Raw genomic sequence first — 21,632 nt, 5'->3', positions numbered from 1 at the left:
GCCCGAGTGCCAGGATGCACAGTCTCCAGCGACTGGGACGTACATTTATTTACATAAACGACAGCGGCACTCACACATAATACAAACGATAAACACAAACATGATAAACACAAACATGTAACGATTGACATTAAACAAACACGATGAACACGCATACGTTTTAACAATGGCGAAAAGAGCATTAACACACTACAACAACAACGACCAGCACTCTGCACCCTTTGACACGGTGTTATATACATTTAGACGAACGAGGTGCAGGTTTATGCAGGTGTGGTTACGAACAAAACAGCCCTCCCACTGCACGTGGCGGGCTGAACCACGTGACTCGGGGGGAGGCGAGCGTTCCGTGACACTTGCGAATGGCTAAGCAACCCAGGACTTTCAACTGTGCAATTATGAACATTCATAATGCAATTATGAATATTAATAATGTTCTTTGGTGTGTCTAATAAATTGGTATTTTTGTAATTGACGCATAACATTACGTTTAGAATTTCATAACTGTGATAAACTACTTTTGTGCTGTACCGGTGGTTTGATGCTTAGTAGAGCTGATCTTTAGGATTGCTGGGAAGCAGCAACACTCTCTAGACCAGCATAACCCAAATACTACCTGTAATACCCAATTTGCAATAACATAGATGCTAATCACCTGCTACACACATTTTCTGTCCAAACACAGTAGCTACACACTTGGACTTGCATATAATTGTCTAAATATATAATAACAACAACAACAATAATAATAATAATAATAATAATAATAATAATAATAATAATAATAATAGTGCAACTTGAGTTCAGATGTACTGCATTACATGTATAATGTACTAGTCTCTCTTTGATCCAGAACTTATCAATGAAAGAGAGCTATCATCTATTGAATAGAAGGGCCAGTAAGAAAACCCTGTGGCACAGAACACTCTGGTATGAAATTCCTCACTGGAAAATACTAGTACAGTTTAGAGGCTCAGACATCTAAGTGCTTCTTGATGAGTCTATCAAAAGGAAGTCAGAATGTCCCTGGTTTTTAGACACCGAGCACGAATCGGCAGGTGCGAAAGAGTGAGAGAGAGAAAAAAATCTGATTAAAGTGGACGAAATAAATACATAATGATTAAGAAGTGGAGCTGAGCTGCTCCATTCCAGCTTCTGTTCAACAGCGAGCGCTATGCGCTGCTTAGACGCACAGCTTCATTGACTGCATTGACTCCTGCTTCTGAAAGGGGCCTTCATTTATAAGAAATTTGTGTACTCTTCAAGAATTCCTCAATTACTTATTCTAAATGTAACATCTTTAAAGAGATAATAGACCATCAAGGGGAAATGAGGACCATATTTAGGACGAGTTACTGCAACGATTTTATTTGCAGTATGTTTAATTTTCTGAATCGCACATCGTTTTGCATGATTTTACTTTTCTGGGTACGATTATTTATTTATTTATTTATGAACTTGTACCTAGCCGTTGCACACAAGACTAGGCTAGAATAGTTTTGCTGGACCTCCATAGGTTGCATGCCATTTATCACACAAGTGTCACTGGCATTTCAACAATGGAGGTGACAGTCATTCATGTTTGGTCAAAAATATATCATATCAGAAGTCCTTGAGATGTAATTTAGACTCTTGGGCAATGTCCTGCATTTTAAAAGAGGTACTGTTGCATAAAAGGTGGCATCTATGTTTTATGCATTATTTTATATTATCTTACAAAATAAAGGACACGAGTTTTCCTCAGTGCCTGAAAATATAAATCATAGTTTTAAATTTGAGAACAGGCATATTTTTTGTATTTTTGGAAGTATTGTTTTTACACATGATTTCCATTCTTTGAAATTGTTTTGCAAAAATGCAGGGCAATGCAAATAAGAGTAAAAATGTTTTAAAATGAATCACAAAGTTGTCAAACAGGTTAATGTGTACTTATTATACTATTTGTAGTATTGTTTCTAATATTGGTAATGCAATGTATTTTTAATCACTAAACAGGTTTAGGTGCTCATAACCAATCCAAAAAAACAATATAGATGTTCCTAAAAAGAAGAAAACCAAGCAGGCTAGTTAACGTTAGCTACACTACTGACAAAAGTATTGAGACACCTACCCATTACACCCATTCTTTCACAAATGTTTGTGAAGGCAGAAGGTATGGCTATGTGCTTGATTTCATACACCTGAATTCAATTATCAAGAGGTGTATCCCAATACCTTTATCTATATAGTGTATGTTGAAATGTGACTACGAGATTTTCTAAATATTCACATTTAACAGCATCCACAACTGCCCCTTTTATCTCAAAATTAACAGCACACTGAATCGTAGAATTTGAACTTAAGAAGGCAGGTAATAATTTTAAAAATACCAGTCAGATCGTACCATGCTGCTAGGTCCAAAATTTCAGTTTACATTACAACAGTGCCAGCTGATCTGTTCGGAGTCACATCGCGTGAGACTGGGGTAAGTGGGCATTAAGAGTGATAATGAATGGGGTGGAGCCCGTAGCTGTGAAGATGGTAACTTGGGTGGAGACACACACATGGGGCGGACTAGGTAGGATGGGTGGAGACAGAACTGACAGGAGAGGCGGAGACAGGAAACACATGCTGAATGTAAACAAAGGCACGAAAAGCGGTGATAAAGGGAAACTGTCACAGTTATTTATGTGAAAACATGGTGAAAACATAATACTGAAATTAAAAAAGCAACAGGCTACAACATGCCCTAGTGAGTAGAATTTTTCAGAATTTTATCCTGTTTATCTGATAGGGTCCATCACCATAACATATGCACCCTCGGAAATATAACATCATATTTGATTATTTTAAAATTATTATATTAAAAAGCATAACATTCTTTGTCTGACTGTACTTTAATGCAAGTCTGGTCTTGCACACAAAGTGCAATGGCTAAAGTTTTGTTAGAATGTCTACCCTTGTTGTCTACCCTGTTAGCATGAAAGACCTAACAAGCTGGACATGGACATTACACGGTAGACATTCACATAGTTTATGTAGTGTATGTGTGTTTTATGTTTTCACTTTATTTGATTTGAATTTGATTTGAGTGATAGAAATACTCATATTCATATTTTTAAGGGCATCACTTAAAGCATGCCCTCCAGTGCAGATGTGATACAGGAGGGTGTTACAGGGGATGCCAGGATTCTGAACCTAAAAGGGGGAGGCAGATGGTGGAGGCACACAGGCCAGCTGACAGTCAGTGAAGTCAGAATGAGGGCACCGAGAATGAAATGGAGGGAACCAAAAAGAACAAGCGGAACGAAAGCTAGAGTACGGTAGCAGAACCCTCTAGCAGCAAGCCCAGACGGTGAGCCTCGGCCAGGGGCTTCAAGGTGAAAGACATTTTGATTTAAGTCAATCTCACACTTATATGTTCCTTTTTATCACCGAGGTACAGCAAAGACCTAATCTTAATCTGAAGGTTATGGCATGCACATCCAAAAACATCAATCATAAATATGAATGAAAAGCCCAGTACATGTCGATGTATCCTAGCACTCTTTAGCTCCTGTTAAAGGCTACAGGGCATGAACACAGAATTATCCTTTTCTTTTCCATTTTAACATGTACCAATCACTCCCAAGTCCATATATGGTGTATATATGAACTAAACTGCAAAAATGGCCCGTTTTGGACTTGGGTTTTTCTAAGACTTGAAAAGGTATACATTTACATATATCTGCCCATTTTTCCAGCCCAGACTGGTTTTAAAATAAGGTCAGCAAATTAGAATAGAGATCATTTACATTTACCAGTCTTACAGGCACAGTAACAAAAACAGTCTATTTATTTCTAAGGATTAAAGAGAGGTTGGAAAATGTTCGTGGAAAAAGGATTAAGACAACTTAATCCAAACTCACTAAAAAGTAGGCTATGGACCCTTAAAATGTGTTTTTAAACTCAAAACATGTAACGTGCATCAAAAATTAAACGAAATAAAGATCACTATTAGGTGAGGATAAAAATATTTTAACATGAGCTAAACAGCTCTATTGTACTTTTTAAACTTAATTATGTTAAAGTTAAGGCTTGCTGCTAATTCAGGTTCATGAGAACCTGGTTATTGTGTTCTTACTTTGTTATAAGCAGCATCGCTAAGGACAAGCCCAATCCAGGAACAGGAGAAACAGAGACACTGAAAACACAATTTCAAAAAGAGAAATGTAAAAAGGAGAAATGGAAGTAAAGTGAATTCAACTATTTAAAAACACTTCTCCCACACACGGCACTCATTGAAGAGATCAAACAAAAATATAAGAGAAAGTGAGTGTGACCTGATTACAAAAGCAAGCCTCAGAAAAATGATTTAAAAAATATAGGCTACTGAGGATTGCTCAGGTAACACTGGACTTTTCAAAGAGGGGGGCAGTTAGAGTGAAAGTGAGCTTCGTTCTTTTCAGCAGAGGGTGTACAGATCAACTGCTTAGAACAAGCAGAAAGTAAAAAAGACCAAACACAAAGACAGAAGGGGGAAAAGCAGTAACAGCTGCTTACTGACATCAAAAAAACAATATGAAAGATTTTGGGCGGAATGCTAATGTACTGGGTCTTACTCTGTCTTTTGTGCCCTCAGGCCATTTTGGAAAACATTGCGAATGACCGTTACCATTGTGGACATGTGTCCAGTACAAATATTGAGGAGATGGCAGACGCTACTATATGTAAGCACAGATTCTGTGTCTCCTTAATATCCCTGTTACACTGCAACCTCCCACCAACTGAGGAATTCCATTTAACTAAAGCCTAATGGAAAACACAAACCAAGGAGATGAGATGAAGGTCACAACAGCTATCAAAACAACTAATCAGTCAGTCATGATTGCCTGTTTATGTCCTGGAAACACGTTTTTAATATTAGTATATATGGAATGTGCACAGAGTTTTAAAAAAATGATATGCCATCGAACCATTGTTTAATTTATGTTGATTTCAGTGACAATTACACATACAAGTTCAATCAGCTGGCCCAGTCATGCTACTCTTCATGCTGAAGTTCTACACACAGCAAGCATGCAGGAACCAGTAATCTTTAGCTCATTCTGCCTATCCAAATGCCATGATTATTAAGATGTATGGATCCACCTTAGTCCTGCTCTGGGTTTGGTAAATGAAAGGTTTCCAGAGATAGCACTTTTTTAGTGATGAGGTAGCAAACCAATAAAAGGGAATTTCTGCATGTTTTCCACAGAGGCTTTCCAATAAAGTTTCAAAGTAGCAAGCTTGCATTTCTTTGAGGCCAAATATGGCAAGGGAGCTGCTGGTGGAGTGGCTGGTTCACTCAAAAGGCTGACAGACAATACGGTTCATCAAGGAGATGTTCTGATCTACTTATGGTGTGTGAGAAACCAATGATGTTATATGAGAAACTGAACTGCAGTCAGAAGATGATGTGTCAAAATCAGAACCCTGTAACCTCCCTCCTCCCAACACACACAAACATTCTGACACAATTTTTGTTTAAGTGAGTGCCCCCATTATGAACCAAGAAAATACTACAAATTATAGGTATCTCTGCCCTGGCTAGATTAAATACCATGTCCTCCACTGTCAAATGCTGCTAACCTTTGTTTTACATGTTTTAAAGTTGTTTGATGTTTTAGTTTGCTTTAATTGCTGTGTTTACATGTTGCTAAATATTTTTACTGTGTTTTAATTTGTAAGTGATAAATGAAGTGAAATTAAGTGAAAATCTTTTACGATCATATTATAATTTTTTGTCAATGCTTTGTTTTTTGTTGTTGTTTGTTTTTAGATAGGAGATAGGATTGGTTACAACTGTTCTCTGGCATTCACTTGTGATTGGCTATCTGTCAGTGGTTGTCATAGAGCTCTTGCTGCAGGAGACACAGGAATGACTTTCACTCTAGAATAAGACCTTAACTGCACACTGGTACAATGGGAATAGCTGCAGTGATGCTTTTAAGTACCTAATTCTGCCTTTGTGAATGTTCAATAATCATGATTAATCTTTTGCTAATAAAGATTGTATCAGGAAGCTATTTGCACTCCACCAGAAACAAAATGTGTCCTCTATTAGCCTAAGTAGGTAAATGCTGTTAAATACTGAACATGCCTACTGTTAAATTTATAAGCAGCTGCAGTCTTGTCTATGTTGTGTTGTCTAGTGTTGTAAATATAATGGAACACTATAAAAATGACAGGGTCAATGAGTGGTAAATATTTTGAAAAGTGAAATTTGATTTAATCTCATTGCCTAGGTTACCTGGCGTGTGTTCTGTAGTTACTTTATACATTCCTACATATGTTCACAGGGAAAGATCGACTGAATTTGATTTTCTCAGAAGAATAAATCAGTTAATGGCTGTTTCAATGATAATACATTTTCATAATTATTAGATTGCTGTCATCTGTTGCTTTGTCAGATAAAGCAGAACGTGAACGTTAGCATGAACTAGTGTGTAGTCCGATCAACATTGCTGTTAAAACACCTCTGTTAAATGTTATATTTTTCCTACTGTCTATGCTTTTCCATTACTCCATACAATGAAATCAGTTTAGTCTGTTAAGGAAGAACATAATTAATAAAGTTCTATTAGAGCTAAAATTAGTTTTAGTAAAACTATACAGGAAAACAGACACATTAGAAAAATCATAGATTACTGAGTAGCACAGACAGTCCCAATTGGATATCCAGAAGCAAACAGTACCCAGTCATATTTTGGGGAGTGCTTGCCATACATGGGCCCCTGTTGCATGTGCAGATGCTTAATACAGTGAGCAATAAGAACAGTGGAGTGTCAGGCTATTTTTCCTTGCACTTGAGTAGTTTTCCTTGCATACAATTGTGGTGCAAGGAGGACCTAACCAACGTAGAGAGGTACCTCTCAACCCTGGAACTGTAGATACTGTAAGTAAATAATGAGTAGGCCTACATACTCATCACTCATTGCTTGATAACTAATTTTATCCACAATGCAATGTTATTTTAAGCAAGGACACAAGCCCACATAAAATGACATAACTTTAGCCAACCCATCTCACATTTATGCAACTATCCCATAGATGGACAGATAGATGGACTTATTTATGAGCTGCAGATGCAAGCATATAACCAAATGATTTTGGTAGCACTTGCTAGTTAATGGAGCTAGATTGAAATGTGGTTCTACAGAATTCTCAAGCATATGCATTTCAACAATAGGAGGCCATTTTTTTCAACTTGGTCTAGAGGAAGGAAAATCTCTCGAAGACCCAATTAAAGCATGGATAATACAACATACAACATTACCACCTCACTAGTGGGCTCTTGTGTCATATTCTGCACCAGAATATGTGCAGAATATATGTTAAAAGGTTTTTTAAATTGACAGCAGCACCTTTACACACGTCCCTCCCACAGTGGCCTTGTGTTTCTGACTGCAGGCTTCGCTTCCTATGGGATTCTGTCCGACTGCACAGAGATGAGCACCCAAGCTCGGTTCTCACGCTTGCCTGGAAGAGGGCAATATGAAAGCCGTGCTTAAGAAACCCACACCGACGCAACAACAAATTCCCTGTGGCAGGTCCGGCAGAGCGATCTTGGACATGCCGGATGTCAGTCCGTCTCCAGGAGGCCACTGTTCGCGGGCTGCTGTTACAGCTTAAAACCTTGCCATCGTGGAGTCCACTGCTTTCAGGGCTACATCACTGCTAGCGGAGGTAGAAAGTGTTTATATGTGACCGTGAGCCTCTCACTTTAGGGATGGTCACTATATAGATATATACATTTTTTCACATGAGTAAGATTAACGTGTAAGTAAGATTAATATATAAGTAATATATAGGATACCAGAGCTATAAGACAGTTCAGGGTAAGCACTGTACTATTTGTTAATATACTGCTTTCAATCAACAATTAATGTCCGCCAACAATTTCTATTATTCATTTATTATTCACAATCATATTCATATTCATTCAATTAATTTATATTGTATGTCTGATATGTTTCATTTCTGCACTGCATGTCAGTGGTTGTAGTGTCTGTTGGAATAGAATGGCAAGTAAAACTTTTTGCAAATGAAAAAGTGCTAGGAATCAGATCGACGTCCTAGGAGTTGCCTGGGCAACAGCGTTTTCCCTTTCTATTTTGTGATTGATTCACTGCAGTCACTACATAGACATTACAAATGACTCAAAGAAACAAGTCCCAAGAAATGATTAGTACTGACAAATTTATTGACGCTTGCTCAACTGAGAAGAATGAAAATGAGAAAGAGGGAAGAGTGTGAAGTGAAGGGCTGCACGAACGTGCTTGAAATGTCTGCACAATGGGCAACAGAGTAAATGCGCGGGAACACAGCTAGCAGCTCATGCCATCTCAAAGGACAGACAGGCTCCGAGGTGAAGTTCCCAGATCAGACCTATTCCCGTGCAGAAGGCACAGCTGATCTAGAAGCAGCATTCCCACTTGTGAGTATTCCAATTAAAAGCCCTTTGGCTGCATGCGTTCCATCATTGGAATTACTCTCGCGGGGTGGGTGTGCTGTTTGCTGTCAAAATGGGGTTTGCTGAGTGCACTCCCACACCAGGGGCTGGGCCTCGTCCATTTATGTAATGACTACTTGCTTTGACTTTTATCCTTTACAATAGATTTTGTGACCTCTGCCAGAAATTTGCCTTAAATATCCATTTATATATGGTCTGTAAACAGGAAGCCAACTAAAATGATTTACTGTAAGCTACTGTACAGTAATGTAGGTTTATGAAATATGTATTTCTGGACCAAATTTGAATTTAAGGATGTCCACAAATCTATTCTCTTGGCTATAAGAACACAACAGGAGGTTCTGCCACTACATTTTTTTTTCCCTACAGGTCCTGTGCCTTTCCTCTTTCTCAGTCCAAATTCAAGTGTGGAAGTTCAAAAGTGGTTGGAATGTACAGTAATGTAAACAGTTCTAAAAACAAATGTGATATTATTACTCAAAGTATGTTCTGATTAAAAAATACAATTAAATAAAGGACCGTTTATTAAAAATCAGCAAACTTATTTGTTATTCATCTGGGAATGATGCAACATACAGCAGTGTAAACGTGGAATTTTCTATTTTACTTGTAAACCCTCAGTGCTCTATGTGTACACTGTACGTGTAGTATGTGAGGCTATGCAACAAGCCATTAAATAATGCTCTTTATCTTCACAACAAACATAACGAACTGATAATGAGGTCAAGTTTGAGTTTATTGTCATTATTCCATATACTTTGTATGCATTTGGATGAGATGTCATTTCTCCTGGTTCTTGGTGCAGCTCTACAGCAGCACAGCAGTACAATCTACAGTACAGGGCTGCGAATGTACAATACAACAGTGCAAGAGCAGAAGCAGGAAATTCAGTCTAATACACAGAACATTAAGCACAAAATACAGTGACACACTGGGCACTCTGTCAAGTAAGAATAACATAATAATGTATGTCTGCTGGCAGCTTGTGTGTCATCTGCGGAGGCATGTAACAAAAAGTAAAAAAAAAAAAAATACAACGAATGGGGGCGTCCCCTAGTGCAGTAGCAGGACTGGGGGACAGGTGAGTAATGATTTTTAAAACAATGATAGAATAAACCAAGAACAAAATGAAGCAGTACCTCATATTTTATGTAGATGAATTCTAGACTAATAGTTTGTGGTCTATTTATGTTTAAAAAATTGAGGTTTTGAACGAAATTCTATGCCTGTGTCTGAAAGGGTTAACTACAGGCTATATGTGTTTGCATGACTGTATTTACCATATTAAGGTTCTGGTACTACTAATATGGCCACGCATATTATAAGGCAGACATAAATCTCACACCTCAGCGACACATGATTTAGCACAATTCCATCAGACTCTTGTGAATTGCAGGGAAAATGGAAAACCCCTCGGCTGTTATCATAGTAAATCTGACACACTCCTCTGTGCATTGCTCTGATAACATTTTATGCTGATCACGTATCAAAGTGAATATTCCATTACCCTCAAGAGTTGTAAATTGTGTACAACCAAGTCTTTCAAAATGACGATCAGTGCAGCCACGAAACCCTGGTTTCAAGCAAACAGCTATGTACCATTCATTCTTACTGATTAGATTCTACAGTGGAAACAAACTCAATCCTCAGATATAATTGGGAGGAAAGTGAAAGCCCTTTTGTTGCCTGTGGGTTGCACAGGAATTGTGTTTGCTAGTAATGGGTGAGTTACTAAATGAGTCATGTGACTCATCGCAGAGGAAATGATTTCATATAGACCAAAAGTGGATCGCCTGAAATAGTGTCAGTGCCTACATACTACATTCTCTCTGCATTCTGGCTCTGCTGAAAAATATATGTAGTTTATGAAAGGAAACAAAAAGTGACTTTATCTGCACGCACACACAATTTTTAATCTTTTATTATGGTCAATCAACAGGTATTTCATTGTTAAACAATGCTGGGTCCATAAAGACAGCACCATCTGCAGGTGAACATAGGTAGATTCGATTAATAGCACACAATTAACAGACATTCTCAAAGATGGCTCTCTCTGATAATTTTCTTCTTGTTTAGAATTTTTGGATTTGCGTTTACAGTGCATAGCAAAATTGTATAGTTTAATTATGTTCATTAGCAAAATTATATAACAGCTTTTATTCACCTAATGACTTAACCTTGTGAAACAGATGCATCAAATGAACTGGTATTTCACATAAAGGCAAATTTCACAGGTCCCCTCACCCATAACGTCCCCCTATTAGATTAAAGCCTTTTTCCTTCACATCCAGTGAAGCCTTAATATTTATCATTTTTCCTCACTGAATCAAGAAACATCTCCACTCAATTATGTCTAGTACAGCGTGAGAGCTCATATAGATTCTTTGAACCTGTGTGAGATATGAGCACATTAGAACCATGTTTAACACCCCTGTAATCTTTCATCAGATCAGAGCACTTATTACAAGGTTCTACAGCGTAAGAGTGCTATGCAGTGACAAAAATTCTGATGTTTTTGCATTATGCAGTAGGGCACTGATGAATATGTACATTTCTTATAGGCAAGCACTTTGAATTTCTTAACCATGGTAGGGTTCTGAGACCCAGTTTCTGCTATTTTCTAGTAAGGAGCCAGTCACAAAGTGGCCATATGGTTCATCCGAGGGAAAGCTGTGTCTACAGATTGCATGATCCGAGCTATATCCAGACGTAGATCTCCACACGCTGTAATTATGGTCCTTTCACCTGAACGTATTGTGTAAGCTTTGTCTGTTTGCTGATTTTGTTGAAAACGCATGCGAGGACGATGCCAAACAGTATTTTGTGGGATCAAGGCTAGTGGTGACATTTTTAAATACAAGGTGTCCTGTTGTCTTAGTGCCATTACTTACATGATCACTTACTGTAGAATGTGTATATCCAACCACTTGAATATAGACTACTGTAACACACTTAAGTCCGTGGGAAAGGGCTTGTAAAAATGTGTGTATAAGTTCAAATGCCAAGTGATTAAGTACATAATTCAAGAGTTTGAGCATTAACAGAATGCCGAGAAGCACTTGGACGACTTGCCTCCTACTGTGATGAACTCAATTAATTCCTGACTAACCCATTTCTTTGTATGCAAATGAGACCCAGAAAGTTTTAATAAATGCAGGTTTATGCAGGTTCAATGCTCCAAGGACTCTTGTTCTGGGGACCTCACTTGAGTAAAGAGTTGGAGGTCAGGTTTTACAGTGTGACATGGCTTAGACAAAGTTCAGGTTTAGTAGCACAGCTCTATTCATTAGAATTATGTGACTGCAGTTCACTGCAACTAAGCACCAAGGGTCCAGATTTAAACGAGTCATACACTGAACTGTACCTCTGACTTGCAGAGTTCCAAATGATTAACAATCAGCAGAGTAAAATGACAGCACTTTTTCCTGGGTTTCACTTTAAAGGTAAAGAAAAAAAAGAAGTATTTGATGGCACTGACCTGGAAACAGTAGCCCCACTCAGAAAATCTCCCTGAAGAAGGTCCCGGTCCTACAAGTGCATATTTAAGATCAGCCATTATATAAAATAAAATCTATGGGTCATTGGAACTCAGCACCACTAGACCACACCATCATCATCATCATCATCATCAGGGGATGATGAGAACCAAGACTACCGGAGCATGATGAAAGGGGACATCAGAGCGCAGTCTTCTGTGCCGGTCTGACCAGCGGGGCAGTTCCATTCCACTGGACCCTATTAGGCTTGCTTGAAGTATCATCTCTCTTGAAAATTTGGACCCTAAAAGAGTTATGTCAGAATGTGTTAAAATAAATCTATATTATCGTGCAAGCGTTCCGTTAGACTGCGGATTCCTTTAAAAGAAAGTTGTCAGAAATAAGTGGTAAATTACCTGTCTCAGCTGATACAAAACTTTAATGGCCAAAATCAGATTAATGCAGGTCTAATTTATACAGTAATCAATGATGCGCTGCCATTGTAAAGAGATTAAAAAGAATTGCCAGACACATATAAATAAGTACCGAAAGATGTCTGTTGCCAATGGGAAAAAAAAAAAGCAATTTTAAACAACTTTCAGGGGGGTTTTTTTTGTCGGTTTTTTTTTTTTTGAGAGATTGCAGGGTTAATTGATAATTTGCTGAAATGCACGTTTCAGTGTATTTGCCCAGCATAGAGCAGTTCTCAGTGGTAAAATCAGATGTACTGCTCAGATGTTTTAAATATTTAAATATAAACATCTGGAGGTTTTTTCCTGATGTAATGAAAAACAAATGACATCACATTAATAATTTAACTGCATATTTTTAGAAACATAACTGCTGTGAACCTAAACTCCAAAAGTTCCATCAATCTATTTGGAAATCTAGAACATGGAAACAATTTTCTTGTGTGAATGTGTAATTTTTTCTCTTTTGGATTAGTCTGTAAAACCTGATGAATCAGGCAGGTCCAACCAATTCATCTGCAATTAAATCAATTTACCTCCAGTCAGAGTAGTAAGAAGGGGTGGGGCATGGGCCATGTAGGGTGAAATATGGGGGGGCATGAGAAGAGGGCGTGTCCAGGTAATCCACTGATTCTGCACACCTGTTCCTTTGTTTACTTGTTGTTCTCCCAAGCAGAAGGCTTGTTGCAACAAGAAAGCCTGTTTGAGTTCAGAGTGAAAAGGCAGCAAATATTTCACCAGAAGCCATAGCCTGCCAGTATGTGATCACTAGTGAGAGGTATACCAATACATTATAGCAGAAGTTGCCAAACATTGTTCCTGAATATCTGCTGCCCTCCAGAGTTTTGACCATCAACGGGGACTTCAGGAGTATCTGAATATTAGGGTCGAGTTGGTTTTAACAGACCACCAGGGGCATGGAGTTTAAATGGTCAGCATATGGTGAACACTACTCTAAGCTATTAAACATAAAACCATTTTGGAAAAGGCTGCATCTCATCTTTTTGCACGTTACCTATACTAAAATAGCAAGAACAAATTGTTTCAGGGACGTTTTTGTGGGTCAAACAACTTTTTTTTAATGTTGCGGTAAATTTCTGTAAATATTTTGATTCAAATGATGAAAAGTCCAATCTTGAGTTTTGTTTTGCAAATATTTGTCTTGGATTGTACATTGGCCTAGATTTACTATACCCAAAAGGAGTCAGTACACCTGACCCGAAGAACACGATTTCCCCTTGTTGTTTCCTTGGTCGGCAAAGATATAATTTAAAACTAAGGCCATTCACCTAAAAAAGCAATTCGCCATCATTACATGATCCCTGAAAGCATGCACTCCACCTGCAATCTAGTTTGCCTGTTACCTTAGCAACAGGTTTCACGGCTCCATAACCAACAGTTGGCAACTAGTGGCACTGCTGCAGCGCCAGAAGCTGCTGGGAGAGCAACGACGAGACAGATTGTGCAGGAAGGAGCACTTTGTGCACACTGAGCAAATCTGATTCCGTTTGGCACAGCAGATGAACGCAGCCTAGCAGAGATGTCACCCAAAAGGGTTGCGTTTATTTCAGCTTGGGGCTGTGGAAATATCGCATCCGAACGTTAATCGTTTTGGAAATAGATCAGGAAAATCAAGGTTGGAACGTGTAATTTATTGACCATGAGAAGAGTCAATTGCTGAAATGTGGCACTGTTCTCACTCTGCTGTGATATCCGTGTGGTTATTGCAATTTATGGAGCGTTCAACTAGCCCACTACACAAGGTAGTGTCATTTCAAGTGTGACCAACATATTGTCAGTCAGTGAGATCATTACAAATACATCCCTTGTAATTTCACCCACTGTTTGAAGCTTCTCTGAATGAACCTCTTGCTTTAGATCTCTTAACAGCTCAGATGACACTAGTCAGGAACTGTGGGTACACTACCGAAGGACCAAACCCATTTAAAGGAGCATTCAGTCATTGTACCACCATAAAGTAGCAAACAATACTTATAAAAGTGATTATTATTATTTAAAAAAAATTCTATAGAGTTCAGCACACATCAGATGCAGAATCAAACTGCTTTAAAGTCCCCCAAATGAACCCGTTTATGCTCCATAGAACGAGTCCCCCACATCGAGGTAGCCATGTTTATTTAATATTTAGCATAGAAGCGCTGATAGAGCCAGGCCACTAGGTGTCATTATAATGGTTTCCTAATATGAAGAAGAATCACTGGTGGAAAATGACTGATTGATCCCTTAAATCTGCGTGTAAGGGCAACTTCTTCAGACAAACGGAACGTGGTGCTTGAAGAATGAGGCAGACTTGGTGCTGCTGACTGGCTAGAATGCATTCAACGATCTGTGGGGGAAAAAAGGGCATAGACAGTAAAGAAGAGAAAAATACAAATTAATTAAACATATATTTTTTTTGTTTTTATGTGTTTGTCTGATAATCTTACATTTTAGCTTCAAAATATATGAATTAAAGATAAATAGACTTCTTACAAAATATTGAAATCTAACACAAATTAAACATATGGTCCATTCTTTTACAGTTAACATTTTTCACAACATTTCACACAGTATTATTTTGCTCCTTTTTCTATACATTTCCTATGCAACACGTGCACTCCTGAGAAAATGCTGGAATATAGTTTTGTGCATTTCAGCATTTGTTTAAGGCTACACAATTGTACTTTTATGAGCAATTAAACTGAACTGCCTGATTCATGTGTCCCTGCTCATCCTTACCGACATGAAAGGGTGTAGTCAAGGCTGAAACTATGCACCGCCTAAATTTCTTAAGGCCATAGAAGAATTTTTAAAAATCCTAAACTACAAAAATATTATTTCCTTTTTGTAGACAAGGACTGTTATTACAGCATGGACTGCTTTATGCACTGCTGCTGTTCAGATAACTTCAATTCCAGCCTTGGAGGGTGATACAAGTCTAAGCGGGTCCATGATTAAATACCACCCTAAACATTGACATACCGGATTTTCTGTTGCCCCCTGCTGGGCCAAATTATTCACTGCAAGTGCTACCTGAATCAAGCAGCCCCAGTGGCTCAGGTTTGGATATACATGTTATGTCATAAACGGACTTAATAAATTCGTTTCCCTGGGAGGTGTCAGCTGAGCATCTGATATAAAAGAAATCTTCCATTGTTCCATAGCAACCTGCACTTCCTTTGAAATCGAGTGGGGTTTACATTTTGGTGTGTAATTAAATACATAGACTTTACACAAACGTAAATAAAAGTGGGTTGAGGGTTATGGTGGCCTCAGGGAGTAGAAGAATAGTGAGCCTAATACAGTATTCGGTGAGTGTGCTGCGTTTTTTTTCTGCACAGACATTACCTGTCCAGCAGGTAATTTAACATTTATGATTCCTACAATATTTACAGTATTATCCTTTTAGTTTGTTTTGATATAATGATGACAGGTGAAATATACAAGCAAAACCACAGTATTTAGAATCACACTCTTATAAATGCTTAATATGGTACGACAAGGTAAAAACTTTTTTTTTAAGGAAAGCCAAAGGGCTGGCTTGGGTTTGATAACTACACCGATTGTCACTGTGGTGACCATAATCATATTGTATAAAGTGCTCGGTGGCGAAAAATCGACGAGTTTTAAGAAGCAAGGAGTCCTCAGAACTGACCAATCAGAAGCTAAAACTAGAGGACAGTGAGTTCCCATCTTTCTATTCTGTCTGAATGTTCTCTCATTATTTCCACATTTTTCTTTCAATAATGCTGAAGACATTCTTAAGTCTTTAATATAATTTTGTCCTCCTGGACAAAAATATTGATTTGAGGAGAATTGAGGCATGTTATAAAAACTGAGGTCAGACCGGTGGAGTTCATTTGAGTTGAAAAAACATTCAAAAGTGAATGTCACTTGCTGAATTGCACAAACAGAAACGAGTCTCACTCGAACACGCAGTTATGCAGGACATGGGAGGGGTTTCGGGGGCAAATTCCCCGATTAGTGTGGCATCCTGTGCCAGAGACACTCGGGCGGCGGAACTTTGGCTGGCGTCCTGCATGGAGTTACATTCAGCTGGCGCGGCTAGCTTAGCGTCGGAAGAGATTACGGGCCGACTGGTGTCGAACCGCAACTCAGCAGAAGAAAATCTCTCCATCCAGGGCAGGCTCGGCCAGTGGCAGCAGATGGGACTCTGTGGAAATGGGTGGAGGTGACCTTGATAATCCATGAAACTGACTCAATGTTCATGACAACAGATGCAAAACTTTTGCCTAATCGTGTTTGATGGTTCTGTCTAGTCATGTCCTTGATTAAACTGAAACATAATCATTGCACTTGTATGGGTAAAATGTAAAGACTAAATAAATTAACATCCCTAGAAGGATATGATTAACCGTTCCCAAGCTCTTTTTTTACAGGGTGAAAAGGGAAACAAATGATGCCAAACTGCTGACTGTAGCCTCTTTTGAACATTAAACTTTTCCTCTGCCTCTCTCAATAATTCGGTCCTTTCCTATCCACCCACAGCCTGCAGCTCTGGTTACCTGCTTCGCGCGAGGGCTTGACCTTGCTTTTCTTCTTCTTCTTCTCCTTCTTGTCCTTGGCCCTGGTCAGCTGGAGCAGGCAGCTGGGGATCTGCTTCTCACCGCTGGCTGCTCTGGGTCCCAGGGAGAAGGGGTTGAGGTTGCGGCTCTTCTGCTTAGAGTCCACTCTGGAGAGGGAGCTCTTCATGGGGCTCAGGGCACGGTCCACCTCGCCCGGCTCCCGCTCCAGAGAGCCAGTGCTGCCCTGGACATTCAGCGAGTCCTCCGACGTGCTGGACAGCGTCCTGTTCAAGCGATCCTGGAAAAGGAGTGTCCATAACTTGTGTAACACCATATGACACAGCAAATAAAATTAGTTCGTTTCTAATGATAGGGTTCTTTTATTGTGCATCAACCAATATCCCAGCAAGTGTAAGGAGGCATCAGTTTGTAAGTACTCCCAACAGCACATTGTATTGATTTTCCAGTAATGAGCTCTCAAAACCCACTCCTTCAGTCTAAGTCTCACCTCTGTCTCCCTGAGATGTTCCACCTTCTCCATTTCCCTCTGCAGCAGCTCTTTGTCTCTCTCCAGCCTCCTCTGCGAGTCCCTCAGCCTTTCCAGGTCTCTCTGGTAGTCCTCCTTCCTCCCCTGCAACTCTTGCTGTGCCTCCTCTAGCTCCCGCCGCCCCCTCCGCGCCTCATCCTCCCTAGCATGGAGCAGCAACTCTCGCTCCGCCAGCTCCTTCTCACGCGCCTCCCACTCCTTCTCCCGGCGCCTCCTCTCCTCGGCGTGGGCAGTCTGCTGTCGCTGCAGGGCAGCCGCATCCTGGCGGTGCCGCTCCAGGCTGCGCTGCTTCTCCTGCTCCACCAGGGACGGGGGTCGGGAGGAGGTGCGCAAGGAGGACTGGGAGGAGGTGCGCTCACTCAAGGCCTGCCGCTGGTCCTCGACAAGGGTGTCCTGCTGGACCACCACGGCCTGAGAGGTGCATATGTGTATACACACCCACAAAACCCACAAACACAGAACAGTTTTTGAACAGACGCATTGATGACAGTGTCTATTGTCCATCATGCTCAATAAAACATGGCCTATAACAGAATGAGCACGCACCTGCAGTGAATTGAGCAGATCGTGGAGGTGAGTAACACTACTCAGAACCTGCTGCAGCAAAACAATGAAATGTCATGTTTTATTCCTGGTGGCATAATCACTGTCAGCATAGCCCTCTCTGTGGGACAGAAAGGGCATCTTTTGCACATGTCTTAGTGTGCTCTCAAACATAGTTGGCCTCACTGTTTGTTTCATCATGAATGCTGTTTTATTTATGCTTCCTGCTCCCCCAAGATACTCTATGAACAATCAATCAGCCTTCTTGAAATGGCTCAGGAATGGCGAGTCTGCATGACTGGTCATGATTAACAAACAAGCCAATATACAGCTCAGGATACAGCATCTGAGCTTCAGCATCAAATAAAAAAGGTACGAGACTTCTAATAAAAGAGGCTAACATGAGGACTGGCATGCGTCACCGCATGTGGACGCCTGATTCAATTTCCTCTTTAAAAACATGGCAAATGCATTAAGAGCCTGGCAGCAGAGAGAAGGGCTGCAGCTCTGCTCCCCCTGCCTCTTTCAGCCTGTTTGCTGATGAATGGAAGAACGGCGGAGCACGGCTAACGTGCCTCATTGGGATGGGAGCATGCTCGCCGGCCTTACCTCGCTGTTCCTCTTCAGTAAGAGCAGCAGGTGGGCGTTCCCCCCCTGTGGAGACAACAGAGCACAGGCTGTAGCTGCGCCGACTCCAGCTGAGAAGCACCTTTAATCGTGCCGGACGCCCGCGGGCTGGAGACCCTGGGTCGGCACCGGCTCCGGCTCGTTAAAGGCTGGGAAGCGGTGGGCCCTGGGCTGCCCTCCTAACAGGCGCTTGTTGTGTGCGCGCCTCCTTCCACCGAGCCCTTGTTCTGACTCCGCGGGAAGGATAAACGGAGAGCGCCGGTCGGGAGCACGAGTGAGTGGCTTCGTGAGTGTGACTGAGGGCTGAGTTTTGGCTCTGTTCATTTGAGGGAGGGGGTGGTTGAGAGGAGTGTGCCTTAAACAGGCCGGGTGGAAAAGGAGCTCACCTTCTTCAGGATGCTGTCGGACTCTGTCCTCCGCAGGTCTTCAGGCTCTCCACCCTCTGCATCTGGGAATTCACACAAATAAAGGCTGTGAGCAGAAACAGGTTAACCGTTAGGCTGGAGATGCCATTTTTTTGACTGTGAGACAGATGATCTATTGACATCCTACCTATGGTACTGCCATACTAAGATTTACAGCTGATTTTACTATTAAAATTTCTGAATTTACTAGCTTTTGCTTTTTGTTGCACAAGTCATAATTACTGAACACTTTTGTAAAGCTTTATTGCTTTTATTCTTCTGGTTTATTATATGAACCCATCATAATGTTATTGGCTTTTGTGATTCCAAAAGTGTACAGTGAGATTAAAATCATCAAACATGGCTACTTTATATGGTGCACATTCTGTACAGCTAAGCAAGCCTTCCATTCATCACAGCACTTCTGCTCTGTGCACCACGGTAGGACAAATCAGCAGAACACTGGCCAATTCACATCCCCTCCGACACAGTGTCTCATAAAAACATTTGCTTGAAGTACATACACATTTCTAAGTAAAATATTTTCTGTGTCTCCTATTCAAAAATATATGTCTGTTTAAATGAATACAGATGCTATGCTGAAGGGGAAAAAGCCATTTAAATGTAGCTGTTGAAGCGTGCTGTCACAGGTCTTTGCATCATTGTCTACTGCGAGCCTCGAGGTCACCACTGAGTCATCAGCCCTACATCTTAACAATGGTGTCATGGCATAGCTCGCTAAATGGTTCCCAATTATTTTTAAAATCCATTTTTGCATTTATGCGTTGTAGTAATTGTAGTAACACTAGTTCTGGCATATGACGGGTATTACAGTCATTTGTGCGGTAAATTAAAGTGCAGTGGAAGCAGAACGGCAGCGAAACGGAGGCTCACTTTTTGAGGTGTTCATCTGGTGGCTGTCGAAGCCCCCGAAGGTGTCGGCACGGCGAGGCAGGCATACGGAGGCGGCAGTGCCCACTCCGCCATCCACCTGTTGACCCATCGCCCCACCCAGGCTGCTGTTCACCAAGGTCTGCAACATCTCCACTGCCACACGCACAAACCCACACAGGCACGCACATCACTAACCGCATTATGTTAAGTGAATTACCAAAGACTCCTGTGGGTCATTTGGTGGTGGAAATGAGAGCTAATGAAGCCTTAGGCTGTGGTCAAAAAACAAACAAACAAACAAAAAACCACAACCAACAAAAAATTCAGAAGTGAATACATAATATAGGTGAGTAAAATATAACGGTTCCTCTTTAAGTTAGTCACCTTCTCTAATAGCGTCCTTCATGAGGGTTTCTCCTTTGGGTGTCTCGTCACTGCAGGCCCTGAAGAGCATCTTGATGGATAAGCCGGCATCGTCGGTGGAGCCATACTCACACATATCATGGAAAAGCTTCATCTTCTCCTGCAGCAGAGCCAAGATCTGATCATCCTTCCTCTGGAGCATGTCTGGGGCAAAGAGAGGGAGAGAGAGAGAGAGAGAGGGAGGGAGAGAGAGAGAGAGAGAGAGAAGGAAAGATTGGGGGGGGGGGGGGCGATGATGAAGTCCCTTTAAAATTCAAACTTCAGAACTGCAGAACTGCTAAAAGGGAAAGCAACAGTAGAATCGTAAATGTCTCCTTCAGATAACTCGTGGGACTGCTCAGCACTGCCACTCTCACCTCTCATTTCTTTGGCTTTGGACTCCAGAAGCTTCTTATCCTCCTCTGTCTCACTGGGGATCCCTTCGTCGTCGTCCTTTTCTCTGCACAAATCAGCCAAAACAGGTTTGCTAAGCATTTTGCCGCCTTCCGCTTTGCCCGCGCAGTGCCTTTTGCCGACCCCGTGGTCATCTTAGCCTATGCAGGAGCACCCCACAGGAGTGTTCTCCTTAGCTAGTCAGAGCGGTTCAAAGGTTTGTCACCTGCGGGAGAGCTGGCTGGGAGTAGGAGGCACTTACATGGAGTGCATGGCACCCTGGAGGAGCTTCATCCAGGTGTTGCGCTCCTCCCGCGACGTGGCGTGAACCTCCACCATCTCGGGGTGCTTGATTCCCGCCGTGATGAGGAAAAGGCCGCGGTCCTCGTTAGCCACCTCTCTGACAATCAGCTTCTGGAGGGAGATGACAGTGGCGCGCTGGTCCTGGAAGGGCGCCCGGCAAGCACGGGAGAGAGGGAGAGGGAGAGGGAGAGGGAGAGAGGAAATGAATGGATGAAGATGGGCAGAGCAGGGGTGGGCGGAACCAAGGAGGGGCAGCGTTGAGAGACAGAGAGGAATAAAGGAAAAGGTTCAAACAAATAAATAAGAACATGCAATAACAGCACTTCCATTCAGTATAAGAGCATGTTTGCAACATGGGACTTCATGTGAGAATTAGAATAAACCTTTAGAATTGTAGAATGTGGTCATTTATACATTGAGAGAAATATTTCTGATCAAAAGTTTCTTTTTTATTTAAAATTTTTGTAAAAGTAATCCGACTTTCAGTGCATTCACTCTGACAGGCAAGGGGCAACAGGGCAAATTCCAAGGCAAATTTATAATGAGCAATTCTGGCAGATACACTGATGCTCTA

The 21,632-nt window shown here is 41.0% G+C and overlaps 1 protein-coding gene across 7 annotated transcripts in view; it reads right to left on the bottom strand.

Moving 5' to 3' along the window:
• Positions 1-9,225: 9,225 nt before the first annotated feature.
• LOC113573928 (A-kinase anchor protein 13) overlaps positions 9,226-21,632 on the bottom strand; it is a 52,231-nt gene continuing 39,824 nt past the window's right edge. For 4 of the 7 annotated variants that reach the window (XM_035523793.1, XM_035523789.1, XM_035523801.1 and 1 more), the window contains 10 exons: positions 21,018-21,199; positions 20,740-20,822; positions 20,345-20,527; positions 19,961-20,113; positions 19,049-19,110; positions 18,645-18,689; positions 18,039-18,089; positions 17,454-17,903; positions 16,946-17,243; positions 14,819-16,593 (listed from right to left, as the gene is read on the bottom strand). In XM_035523793.1, the coding sequence (XP_035379686.1) occupies positions 16,535-16,593; positions 16,946-17,243; positions 17,454-17,903; positions 18,039-18,089; positions 18,645-18,689; positions 19,049-19,110; positions 19,961-20,113; positions 20,345-20,527; positions 20,740-20,822; positions 21,018-21,199 (1,566 nt within the window). In that variant the 3' untranslated portion in view covers positions 14,819-16,534. Of the gene's footprint in view, positions 14,767-14,818; positions 16,594-16,945; positions 17,244-17,453; positions 17,904-18,038; positions 18,090-18,644; positions 18,690-19,048; positions 19,111-19,960; positions 20,114-20,344; positions 20,528-20,739; positions 20,823-21,017; positions 21,200-21,632 lie in introns of those variants that run through there. The other 3 variants (XR_004775760.1, XR_004775759.1, XM_035523796.1) reach the window with 3 other exon arrangements.

Source organism: Electrophorus electricus, chromosome 1, assembly GCF_013358815.1.
Source record: "Electrophorus electricus isolate fEleEle1 chromosome 1, fEleEle1.pri, whole genome shotgun sequence".
In the NCBI taxonomy this organism is placed as follows: domain Eukaryota; kingdom Metazoa; phylum Chordata; class Actinopteri; order Gymnotiformes; family Gymnotidae; genus Electrophorus; species Electrophorus electricus.
This window is presented reverse-complemented; position numbering and strand designations above follow the sequence as displayed.